General features: G+C 37.1%; 3 protein-coding genes across 3 annotated transcripts; all 3 read left to right on the plus strand.

Moving 5' to 3' along the window:
- Positions 1-1,034: 1,034 nt before the first annotated feature.
- Positions 1,035-3,056, plus strand: LOC103963407 (probable pectinesterase/pectinesterase inhibitor 59). Its single transcript, XM_009376221.3, is given in 4 exon segments — positions 1,035-1,627; positions 1,629-1,954; positions 2,245-2,891; positions 2,893-3,056. Coding segments are annotated over 4 exon segments (1,596 nt in total). The 5' UTR covers positions 1,035-1,052; the 3' UTR covers positions 2,941-3,056.
- A 1,616-nt stretch (positions 3,057-4,672) lies between these two features.
- On the plus strand, positions 4,673-6,830 carry LOC103963406 (probable pectinesterase/pectinesterase inhibitor 33). The gene is given in 4 exon segments (XM_009376220.3): positions 4,673-4,990; positions 4,992-5,583; positions 6,124-6,740; positions 6,742-6,830. Coding segments are annotated over 4 exon segments (1,605 nt in total). The 3' UTR covers positions 6,820-6,830.
- A 2,793-nt stretch (positions 6,831-9,623) lies between these two features.
- Positions 9,624-11,985, plus strand: LOC103963405 (pectinesterase 2-like). The gene is made up of 2 exons (XM_009376218.2): positions 9,624-10,543; positions 11,149-11,985. Exons 1-2 carry the CDS (start codon positions 9,679-9,681, stop codon positions 11,838-11,840), a joined length of 1,557 nt encoding a protein of 518 aa, XP_009374493.2. The 5' UTR covers positions 9,624-9,678; the 3' UTR covers positions 11,841-11,985.
- The last annotated feature ends 1,622 nt before the right edge of the window (positions 11,986-13,607 follow it).

Raw genomic sequence — 13,607 nt, forward strand, 5'->3', positions numbered from 1 at the left:
CTCTACAAATAGGTTTGTAGCTCAGTTGGCTAAAGCATTCGTCTTTGCACCTGAGGTCCTGTGTTTGATTTTCCCTCCCTCTAGTTTAGATGAATTTAGTGTAGATTATCCTATTATTTGCGCCGGGGGGGGGGGGGGGGTGGGGGTTGGGGGAGAGGGAAGCAGCAAACTCCTTGTGAGTTTTTGGAAATTATTAAACACATTCAAAACTAAAAATGACAAAACAATGTTGCCACTCGACATCCTCATGACATCTCAAAGAGAGCCACAGTGTCGTACTGTCTAAATCCATAGTTATGTACTGGCTAAACGCTAACCAGACACAATATGACAGCTTTAGCATCTTGCAACTCTAAATCCATATCTAACGTGCCATGTGGAACAAAAATCGCGTGTTCGTTGTGTGGTTAGGCAAATCACGACAATTTTCTTGACAACTATAATGTTTACAATTCAACACCAAAAACAAAAACAAGAGGAAGGAGAGCGAAAGAAGAGACCAAGAAGGATTTGTACAAGGGTTGTCGCCGATCCCAAAACCAAAGGCAGGAGCCAACAACAAATGAGGGTTTTATTTGGTTCTCCCTAGACGGCTATGGTTTTAGTTTTTTAGGTATATATGTGTGTGTATATATAACATATATTAAATCTTAGCATTAATGAGAAGTACATATAAACAAAACATATTTACATATCTATACTTCTCATTAATGCTAAGATCCAATATATGTATTTTATTTATTTTTTGATGACTTTATATATGTACTTAACATGCATGTTACATCATCCGTGAAGTATTTAAAAGAAATTAAGAGTATTATATTGTGAATTGCACACAATTCTAAGTAAAGTCAACATGGTATACCTTGCGATGCGATCTTACTCATGATGCATTTACACACATCTTGCAATCTTTTTTATGTGTCAAACAAGCCAGCCTGTCTCTACCCCGTCTCTTTCTTCTCCTACCTACATAAAAGAGAACACCTTAAAAGATATGACCCTCACAACCCTCAACAACCCCACCTTGTTAATCTCATTGCTCATCAAACATGGTCATGAAGGTAAGTCTACCACTTCTCTCAATACTCATATTCTTCTCTTTGTTCTTCCACACAACCGTAGCCAGAAGTCACCACCGCCACTCTAGCCGTATACGTACGTGGTGTAAAAAAACCCCTCACCCCAAGCCATGCAACTACTGCATGTCGAATAGCCGCCACCACTTCCGTCCGAAACACACCTCCGAGTTCCGAAAAATGCTGGTTCAAGTAGCCTTGGAGAGAGCTCTCAGTGCCATAACATACACTTCCCAGTATGGCCAAAACTGCCAAAACGATAAAGAAAAAGCCGCGTGGGCCGATTGCTTGAAACTTTTCCATAACACCGTCAGCCAGCTCAACGTTACACTTGAAGGCTTAGGCACCAAACTCAATTGTTCCAATTTTGATGCGCAAACTTGGCTTAGCGCTGCTCTCACCAACATTGAAACGTGCCGAGTCGGGTCTTTGGAACTGAACGTTACGAACTTCATAACGCCGATTTACACGTCGAATAACAATGTGTCGGAGCTCATTAGCAACAGTTTGGCAATTGGTTCCCAACTTTTAGGCACGGAAGAAAGTTCACAATGAGAGCGAAAAATTTCCAAATTGGGTGTCGAAGCATGACCGGAGGTTATTGCAAAGTGCAAACATTAGGGCAAATCTTGTGGTGGCCAAAGATGGATCGGGGAATTTTCGGACCGTCCAAGCCGCCTTAGATGCAGCCGCGAGGAGAAGAGTTCAGAGCAAGTTTATAATCTATGTGAAGAAAGGTGTCTACACAGAGAACATTCAAGTTAGCAACACTAACAGTAAAATCATGTTGGTTGGTGCTGGCATTAGATATACAGTAATCACATCTAGCCGAAGTGTCAGTGGAGGTTACACAACCTATAATTCTGCAACCGCTGGTGTGTACACATAATTTCTCTCCATCTCTAATTATCTGCTAAATTCGATCTAATTTTTTCTTAAGTTTGAGTACTTAACTTTTGGCCTATTTATAATTGTGGTTCTTGTACTTCTGCGAGGTTCTAATTTGGTCAGTCTAATTTCCACTGTCCATTAAGTAATTTAAGAGATAAACAGTGGCCACAATTGAAATTACATGAATTAAAATGAAATTTCTCTCAAACTATACGGACCCAAGGTAAACTTTTATATTTTTAATTGGTTTTTCATTACAAAATATTTTCTTTAGGTATAAATGGTCCAGGATTCATTGCTCGTGGCATCACATTTAGAAACACCGCCGGACCGCTAAAGGGCCAAGCCGTGGCTCTCATGTCGGCATCCGACCTCTCAGTCTTCTACCGATGCGCCTTCCAGGGCTACCAAGACACCCTCATGGTCCACTCCCAGCGCCAGTTCTACAGAGAATGCTACATCTTTGGCACCATAGACTTCATATTTGGGAACGCAGCTGCAGTTTTCCAAAATTGTATTATTTATGTGAGAAAACCATTGTGGGGCCAAGTGAACGTCATCACAGCCCAAGGTCGAAACGACCCGTTTCAAAACACAGCAATTTCGATCCACAATTCTCAGGTACGGGCAGCCGCTGACCTAAAGCCCGTGGCCAGTTCTTACAAAACATATTTGGGCCGGCCGTGGATGCAGTACTCTAGGGTTGTCTTTATGAAATGTTATCTCGACAGTTTGATAAATCCGGCGGGCTGGTTGCAGTGGCAAAGAAGTAATTTTGCCCTTAGTACTTTGTATTATGGGGAGTATAAGAACTTTGGACCTGCCTCTTCTACTAGGTATAGAGTGAAATGGCCTGGTTTTCATGCCATCACCAGTCCAAATGTGGCGTCTATGTTCACCGCCGGTAACCTTATTGCCGGTCAGGTCGTGGTTGCCCGCCACCGGTGTGCCATTCACGACGGGTCTATGATCAATGCCCATAATGTTGTACTTGTCAACTTATTGTGTTTGTTTGGAAAAGAAAATTATTTGCATTTACTGAATGTAATTTGGTTTTGGACTTTTGTACATATGATACATTTTCACAAGGAATGAATATTACTGATTAATCAGTTTAATTCATATAACTAAGCTAACAAAGGTCTCTGGCAGAAAAATATCAATTGTCATTTAATACTATGGTCTAGTGTCTCTGGCAGAAAAATATCAATTGTCATTTAGTACTATAGTCTAGTGATATTTCTCTTCATTTGTAAATGAGAGGTCTTAGGTTCGATTTGTTGAGAGTTGTCCCACATTGGTGAGGGACAAGGTTTGTTATGTGCTTATATGATCTTTGGCTACTCCCCATATGGCCAATTGGTTTTATGGTAGAACCTCACTTTCATCATGGTATCAAAGCAAGGTTATCCATGTGTGAAGCCCAACGGCCATACGCGCTCCACGTCACCCAATTGTTGTCCACATGTAGGCTTGAAAATCCGCCACACGTGTGGGGGCGTGTTGAGAGTTGTCCCACATTGGTGAGGGACAAGGTTTGTTATGTGCTTATATGATCTTGGGCTACTCCCATATGGCCAGTTGGTTTTATGGAACATCAATTTCATCACGATTCTCGCCAAGATCGAATTTGAACCAAATTATTGGTAACCCATTGTGAGACTAAGCCCACCCTCTCCCCTTTATTGTAGATAATATCGTTTGTTAAAAAAAAAAAAGTCATACAAATTCAATCAATTTTATATAAGAAGGGTGAGGTTGTGGCTAAGGCCTCTTAATTATTTCAATTCTCTCCACCCCAAACCGATAGCGAACATTGTCAATAATTACCCAAACGAAACGGAAAGGTTATTCATAGACGTGTTAGCTCTGTCGATTTTTACGTTTTCGGAGTGACGTTTCAGCATTTAAGAGAATGAATTGAATAAGAAAAAATAAATAAATTCAGTTGTCAAATTACCATTGGCTTGGAAGACCAACTGGCAGTGATGACTGATGAGTAGGAGTTCCCATCATCTTGAAAAATTTCTCGAAGTGTACTTTTATCAAAATTTATATTCAATTTTTGTTATTTAATGTGTATTTTTATTTAATCTCTCCACATTAAATTTTAATTTTATTACTATGCACATGTTTAGTTCTTTAATTATGATGAATGAAATAAAAATTAAATTTAAATGTAACCAATACATTAAAATAAAAATAAAAAGATAAATATAACTAATAAATTATATAATTAAATGTACTAAGAACTAAAATTGGATTTTAATCTTACACAAAATTATAATCTAAAACTCATATTTTTTAAATATTAAAATGAAGTTTTCTATTTGAAATAATACACACACAACTTGTGTTTCTAGATACGTTAGCTTTGTGACGCGATGAAAATGCCATTTTGGATATGTAGCAAGTAACTATGACTATGTTCTTAATCATTCCAGCTTTATTTGATCAGGCTTCATGTTCACGTGATCATGGTAATAATAGTCATTACAATTTTCGAGGTGACTTATAAACCAAAATGCAATCATATATTCACCTGTTTTGTAATTATCGAAATTTTTTTAGGTAAGACTTACGCATTTTCTTTAAAATAAAATCATAACTAAACACTAAAAACACAATTATTTGAATCATAAGCCACTTAATTGTCACTAATTTGTGTCTTCGTGCGTGTATTTGCCCAAAACTTGTCAACCATGCTTCACATTCACAAATTTGCCCACTTCTCTTTATTTTTCTTACTCATATTCATCTCTTTGTTCTTCCACACAACCCTGGCCAGAAGTCACCACCGCCACTCTAGCCGTATACGTATGTGGTGCAGAAAAACCCCTCACCCCGAGTCTTGCAACTATTGCATGGCGAATAGCATCCACCGCTTCCGCCCGAAACACATCTCTGAGTTTCGAAAAATGCTGGTTGAAGTGGCCTTAGAAAGAGCTCTCGATGTCATAACATACACCTCCCAGTATGGCCAAAACTGCCAAAACGATAACGAAAAAGCCGCGTGGGCCTGATTGCTTGAAACTTTTCGATAATACCGTCAACCAGCTCAACGTTACACTTGAAGGCTTAGGCAACAAACGCAAGTGTTCCAATTTTGATGCGCAAACTTGGCTCAGCGCTGCCCTCACCAACATTCACACGTGCCGAGTCGGGTCTTTGGAACTGAACGTTACGGACTTCATAACGCCGATTTACAGGTCCAGTAACAATGTGTCGGAACTCATTAGCAACAGTTTGGCAATTGGTTCCCAACTTTTAGGCACGGAAGAAAGTTACAATGAGAGTGAAAAGTTTCCAAATTGGGTTTCGAAGCATGACCGGAGGTTATTGCAAGCTTCAAACATTAGGGCAAATCTTTTGGTGGCTAAAGATGGATCGGGGCATTTTTCGACCGTCCAAGCCGCCTTAGACGAAGCCGCGAGGAGAAGAGTTAAGAGCAAGTTTATAATCTATGTGAAGAAAGGTGTCTACACGGAGAACATTCAAGTTAGCAACATTAACAGTAAAATCATGTTGGTTGGTGCTGGCATTAGATATACAATAATCACATCTAGCCGAAGTGTCAGTGAAGGTTACACAACCTATAATTCTGCAACTGCTGGTATGTACATATAATTTCTCTCCATCTCTAATTATTTGCTTAATCTGATCTAATTGTTTCTTAAGTTTGAGCACTTAATTTTTGTCCAATTCATAAAATTGTAGTTATTGTACTTTTGCGAGGTTCCAATTTGGTCAGTCTAATTTCCGTTGTCACGATCTAAACTCTCGTTTATAATTAATTGTTGAAATCAACAAGCTTGATTCTGTTATTTTATCATCTTTTTTGCATGTGGTCTCATGTTTTAATAGAAAGGTGTTGGCTGTCGAACTCTCTCTTGTCATTTAATAATAATAAATTTAAAATAAATGATAATATATATGAGTGTGTGCCCGCGTCCGCGCACATTACGTTTTTTGAAGTTGTAAAAACATTAATATAAACCATTATCCTTGAATTGAACAATAAGTAATCTTAGAGTTACAAAGTGGCCACAATTAAAGTTACATGAATCAAAATGAAATTTCACCAAATTTGTAAGACCAAAAGTGTAAGTTTTACTATTTTAATCGTTTTGTGATTACAAAATATGTTCTTTAGGCATAAACGGTCAAGGATTCGTTGCTCGTGGCATCAGCTTTATCAACACTGCCGGACCACTAAAAGGCCAAGCTGTGGCGCTCCGATCGGCATCCGACCTCTCAGTCTTCTACCGATGCGCCTTCCAGGGCTACCAAGACACCCTCATGGTCCACTCCCAGCGCCAGTTCTACAGAGAATGCTACATCTTTGGCACCATAGACTTCATATTTGGTAACGCAGCTGCAGTTTTCCAAAATTGCATGATATATGTGAGAAAGCCATTGTGGGGTCAAGTCAACGTCATCACGGCACAAGGTCGAAACGACCCGTTTCAAAACACAGCAATTTCGATCCACAATTCTCAGGTACGGGCAGCCGCTGACCTAAAGCCCGTGGCCAGTTCTTACAAAACATATTTGGGGCGGCCGTGGATGCAGTACTCTAGGGTTGTCTTTATGAAATGTTATCTGGACAATTTGGTAAATCCAGCGGGCTGGCTGCGATGGCAAAGAAGTAATTTTGCCCTTAGTACTTTGTATTATGGGGAGTATCAGAACTTTGGACCTGGCTCTTGTACTAGGTATAGAGTGAAGTGGCCTGGTTTTCATGCCATCACTAGTCCAAATGTGGCGTCCTATGTTCACCGCCGGTAGCCTTATTGCTGGTTGGTCGTGGTTGCCCACCACCGGTGTGCCGTTCACAATGGGTCTATGATCAATGTCCTTTCTAATCACCCAAATAATCACGTCAACACGTAAATTATAAAAATGAATAGAATTACTTGGCCTCGATTATAGTTGAATATTCTTTCTGTGTGCCTAGGTGACATTATTGTTCGAAATATAGAATATGACGTTAAAGTTTGTGTGATCTTTATAAAATATGAGTTATCTATTTTGTCCAAGCTCATGAACAAAGACTTGTTTTAATAAATACCAACTGATTTTCTTTATGTTTATGGAAGCTTTCATATTCATGCTTCTATTCCTTAGCTGGTATTTATCGATTGGTAGATGTTAGAAGAATCCTGCATTACTACTATCTATACTGATTTTAGTATGTGCTGTATGTTGTACCAACCATACGGCCACATCAAGAAAACATAAGATTGTCCCCGTACTAGATGATGGCTTAGTTGGGATAATTTTCATTAGTTGTGAATATTTTATTTTAATCAATTTGATTATTCGATATATGGATGTTCCTCATTCATTTAGCACCAGCTGTGTAGATTTTAAATAATATATATCGTTATCCATGAATCAAGATTTGCCTGGGAACGAACTGTTTGTTCAAATGGTAAGATTAATATGTGAGAGAATGCATCTGGCGGTTGAATAAATTAATTAGACAGAATGGTATTAGTTGGAAAAGTCATTATAAAGTCTTAAGAAAATATTACAAAGCAATATACACAATTACTTGTTGGAGCGATAATAGAAAATATAAAAATAATAAAAGTATTCTAACAATAACAATAATTATAAAAACTCACAACATTAATTGTGTACCAGATTTATATAATTAAATAAAAAAAAATTTGAAGGAAAGTACGATATTCATTAAGCAACGAAGAATATGTACAAACCGAAGATAGTGTGCACAATGGACCTTGATATAATTAAACAATTAAAGAGAAAGTAAAAAACGGTGCAATGGCCTAAAGATAAAATTTTGCCCTACTCTTGTGCTTGTAGTTAGGTAAGAATCCGTCTCCCAGAAGTGAACAATCTACAATCTGAAGTCAAAGCACCGCAATCTTCGGACTTTGACAAACTTTATATATTCGTACTCTTGAGACACGACTCAGAATTTGACTAGCAAAAAATAAAAGATACTGGAGAAAAGTCCTCTCTTAATTCATTTGGATGGGTGTGATGCTTGAGTTTGTATGGAACTCAAGCCATCCCTTTTTGAAATAGTGTAATTGTTGCCTAAAATTTCAACGAATTGATGCAACTCATGTAATTGAATTTAAAATTTTCATTCACACAAAAATTATATATTATAATATTATAAATTAAAATAATAAACATATAATTTCCAACATTGTTGTCCAGCTAACATAAAGCGGCAGGCATTACTCATTTGCCTGAATTCGTTACCTTTTATTAGCTAAAAATTAAAGAACAATAAAGGATAAAAAATACGAAGAACTAGAGAGAGAAACTTGAAAGCTCTTTGTAATATATGATTGATGATTAAATGATTCTAAAGTTCTTCCTTCAGCTATATATATCAAACTTAACAACATAACAAACTAACAACTCTTAACAAATTTAGAATAGCTCATCACACCAGATGATGACATCTGTCAACCTTTGCTACATAAAACCAACGCAACGGATAATGACACATCCTCTGCTAATTATATTAACACTGTCTTAAATTAATCACTCGCACAATTCATCAAGTATTAAATTTCATTACACAATGTCTTGGCGCAAACTTATTAAGACTAATCGAAGGGACACATCCTCTACGAGTTATCGTGAATGTTGAAACCATCAAACTTATTAAAACTAATCAAAGGACAAAAACAGTGGTCATTATTTATATGCGCAACGCGTTCTGAATTGGTGCTGCTTAAACTGTTCAAACCTTAAAGTCAACTACCTAAAATATAGTCAGATTTGTAGCTAGATTTGCATGCCAAATTGTCAATGGCCCATGTATTAACAAATGGCAGGGTACTATCATTATTAGTTAGAAATAAGTCAATTTTAGAAGCCTAATAATTTTCTAAGAAATAACTTAGGAAGATTATATTTTTATGTAAACAACTTTATGTGGCGGTTGATTGTTGAATTCCACCATATTTTAAAGGAGAAGTAGAGGAAATCATTAGGACGCTTCTACTAGTTTCATTACAAAATATTTTCAGATATACATATTGTATTCCACCATACTCCAGAGGACAAGTTTAATAGCAATGTATTATTAAGTTTTATATTATAAAATTAATAATAAGGTTCGTTCATTATATATTATTCGCTCAATTGATTGGTTACTAATTAAGCATGTTACAAATGTGAATTATGTCAACGGGTCAGAAGAATATGAGTTATGTGAATTAACTAAAAAGTACTAAGACACGTCTTAAAACGATCCATGACCACCATCATCCATAATCTGTGTGTTTGGTTGAAGAGAATGTTACGTACATAAATTAAATTGCAGGCCGCGGCCGGGTGCTTCTAATTAAATAATGAACTATATATGTGACATACAGTCGTGTTGAGGAGTTCTAGCTTCTTCTCGGATATGTTGAATAATGAACTATATGTATGATACCTGTTCTAATCACATTATTTCAACATTGGCTACGCAAGTGTATCATAGTTTAATAAGACAAGGTTTGAGAATCTTTCAATTCGTCGTACTATTTTGGGTTTAAATTATCTGACTGTCTCCATCATCCCTCCATGTTCAAACTGTACCCTAGCCAAACCAGCTGTCGCCACTACACCCCATTTTTCATTTCTCCAATCGCCCCTATATATAAGCAACTTCTTATCACGAAACACAAAACCCTCACAAACCCTAGCAACCAAACCAGCTAAGAGCTCATCAATGGCGACAAATCTAAGTTCATTCGTCCTATGTGTCTCCTTTGTTTTATTCTTCTCACATGCCCTTTCAAACATTCTTCACACCAGCATAGATTCATGGTGCGAAAAAACCCCCTACCCTGAAACTTGCAAATACACCATGACCCAAGACGAAAAATCTCTCTCTATCCCCAAACAACTATCCAACTTCAAGAAACTTGCAGTCCAAGTAACTCTAGAAAGAGCACTCAAGGCGCAAAGTCACAACAAGTGGCTAAGGGAAAAGTGTAGAAACAAGAAAGAAAGAGCTGCATGGGCTGACTGCATGAGCCTCTATGAGGAAACCATCAAACTCCTCAACCAAACCATAGACCCTGCCACAAAATGCACCGACTATGATACGCAAACTTGGCTCAGCACTGCCCTCACGAACCTCGACACGTGTCGGGCTGGGTTCGTGGAGCTTGCGGTTTCGGACTTCGTGTTTCCACTCATGTCCAACAATGTGTCCAAGCTGATTAGTAACACTTTGTCACTTTGGAATTCCTCAAATGTTTCACCTTTGACAAATATGTACACAGAGGGTTATCCTAGTTGGGTTTCCCCTGGGAATAGGAAACTGTTGCAGTCGACGCCTACAGCGGACGTAGTGGTCGCTCAAGACGGGTCGGGGAACTATAAGACGATCAAAGCTGCTTTGGATGCTGCGGCCGCAAGGAGTGGGAGTAAGAGGTTTGTGATACATGTGAAGAGAGGGGTTTATAAGGAAAACCTTGAGATTAAGTTGAAGAACATTTATCTGCTGGGTGATGGACTAAGGTATACTATCATCACCGGCAGCCGTAGTGTTGTTGGAGGTTCTACAACTTTCAAGTCTGCAACTGTTGGTAAGTCATGACTCTCTCTCTCTCAAATCACTAGTCTTCTCAAATGTCAAAATGTATGTGCCATTGAAATTGTCACAATAGAGCACAAAAGGTGCGGTAAATTGTTGATTTTTAATTAGTATAAATTTTTACTTTTTAAATTTATAACGGTTAATTTATGCATAATTCAATGATATGAACAAAAAAAATAACAAAGTCAAAAACAAAATCTTCTACGAGTAGACATATAAAATTAGAACTTAACTACTACAAGATACATGTTCCCCTTGATCGACATAGAGTTTGTTTGGATGTGCTTTTAAAATGACTGAAAATGTTTTTGATAAAAATGTTTTTAGAACCATTCTTTAGTAGAAATGCAAGTGAATCCTAAAAAACCATTTAAAATACTTATTGGAAGAATCACATAACTGGCACTTCTTGCAGAAAACACTTCAAGTACTTTTGAAACCTAAAACAATTTTTTCTAAAAGCACTTTCAGTCATTCTAAAAGCACATCCAAACAAGCACATACATAATTTATCTTAAAAGATTTGAACCCAAAAAGTAATACTAAAAATTCATATTTTCTAATTCTTGATTTTTTTGGGGGGTGTAATTACAGCAGTAACTGGTGAAGGCTTCATTGCTCGTGGCATAACATTCCGCAACACAGCTGGCCCAGAGAACCATCAAGCAGTAGCCCTCAGATCAGGCGCCGACCTCTCAGTTTTCTACCGCTGCGGATTCGAAGGCTACCAAGATACCCTCTACACCCACTCCCAACGACAGTTCTACAGAGAATGCTATGTCTACGGCACCGTTGATTTTATCTTTGGCAACGCTGCTGTTGTTTTCCAAAACTGCATGATCTACGCAAGAAAACCCTTGAGTGGTCAACAGAACACAATCACAGCCCAAGGCCGAACGGACCCAAACCAGAACACGGGTATTTCTATCCACGACTCACGTGTCATGGCCGCACTGGACTTCGAATCGTCCGTCGGCTCAGTCAAGACATTCTTGGGTAGACCATGGAAGGAGTATTCACGCACAGTTTTTATGCAATCTTTTCTAGACACCCTGGTTGACCCAGCTGGGTGGCTCAAGTGGAGCGGTGATTTTGCTTTGAAGACATTGTATTATGGAGAATACAAGAACATTGGACCGGGTGCGCCTACTACTGGCAGGGTCAAGTGGGGTGGTTATCGAATTATAACTAGTTCATCGGAAGCATCGAAGTTTACTGTGGATAATTTCATTGCTGGAAGCTCATGGTTACCTGCTACAAATGTAGCATTCGCTGCGGGCCTTTGATCATAACCTCTGATCATACCATTGCATGAACTGTGCCATTGTATAATTATGTCCTTAAGTTACTTATTTGACAGTAATTTGTTTTTTAATTATTGTATCAAAAATTACATAATGGAAATATATAAAAAAAATCATTCTTGCTTAATGGAAATATAAAAAAAATAAAAATAAAATTCATTCTTGCAAAGTTAAAATGTGATTCTGAGTTTCTTTTATTTTTTCTTGGTTACATAAGCAGCAAAAGCCCACCGCAACGAAGCAACAATCAAATGACACTGAGTCGAGAAGGAGAAAATAAGAGTGATCAAATCAACACCCTTCACAATGAGAAAAGACCTAAATGCAGCAAAAACCTAAAAGTAACACCAATTTGGGTATGAGTTGGTGAGATACTCAATCATTTGGATATTTAAGGGAGAGTGTAAGATGTCTTAAAATCTATAATAATTAGAACACAATCACGTAATATATTATTCTATTTAAATTAAGATACGGAATTGTTTTTATTAGTAAACTTTATAAATAAAACATATTAATTATATCATCTACGCTTACTATAACATGTGAAATAATACACACACGACTTGTGTTTCTTCTTGCATTTGCTTTGTGACGTGATGAAAATGTCATTTTGGATATGTAGTAAGCGACCATGACTATAGTCTTAATCATTTGAGCTTTAACTATTCTAGCTTTAGTTGATCAGGTTTCATATTCACATAATCATGGTAATAATAGTCAGTACAAATTTCGAGGTGACATATAAACCAAAATGCAATCATATATTCACATGTTTTGTACTTATCCAATTGTTTTAGGTAAGACTTATGCATTTTCTTTTTCAATGAAGTGACAACTAAACACTAAAAACAGGATTATTATAATCATAAACCACTTAATCGTCACTAATTTGTGTCTTCGTGCGTGCGTATGCCCAAAACTTGTCAACCATGCGTCACATTCACAAATTTGCCCGCTTAACTTTGCTTTTCTTACTAATTTTTAGACGAGTGGGGCTATACAAACACCAAATTTACTTTTTCTACATATCTATTGTTAATTATTTCATTCGATTTTAATCATTTTATTCGATTTGGTGGTCAAAAATTAAAAAAAAAACGTGTGAATAAAATCACTATTTTTAAACAAATTTTGACAAAATATGAGAATACAGAACACGGAACCAAATATGGACCACACAGTCCACACGTTGCAACCAAGTACGAAAGTGATCCGCATTTTTCAAGAGGAAGTAACCTCACAATTAGATGAAACTTGCCTGCAACAATATTTTATAGAATTATTTTATAGGGAATGACCTTTGCTTGTATGGAAGAGGCAAAACAACATGGATTAAACATATATATTTTATTTACCGGATAAAAAGAAAAATCACCTCTAAACCAACTCCAATTCAGCTAGTCAAAGAAGAGAATATTGTAAGCTATTGAATGGACTGAAATACGAAGGCATTGACGCTTCGATGTGAGATAGAGCATTTACAAAGAAGTTTGTAAATTTGCGGTAATAAACGCGACGCTAAATAAGCAACTATAATAATGGTAAAAAGACACTTAAAAATGTAAAGAAAAATATTTTCATGTAGTCAAAAAACATTAAACGTATTCTTAGTAATAACCAACAAGTCATAAAATTAAAATGAAAAACTTTAGTTGAAAAATCGAAGCTTTATGGATATTTTGGCAATATTATCTTTGACCAATTAAATTAAGAACAAGAACAACAACGAGACCCGACCAGCTTTGA

The sequence above is a fragment of a genome, unplaced genomic scaffold (genome assembly GCF_019419815.1).
Source record: "Pyrus x bretschneideri cultivar Hongxiangsu unplaced genomic scaffold, Pyrus_bretschneideri_v1 Contig32, whole genome shotgun sequence".
Classification (NCBI taxonomy): Eukaryota; Viridiplantae; Streptophyta; class Magnoliopsida; order Rosales; family Rosaceae; genus Pyrus; species Pyrus x bretschneideri.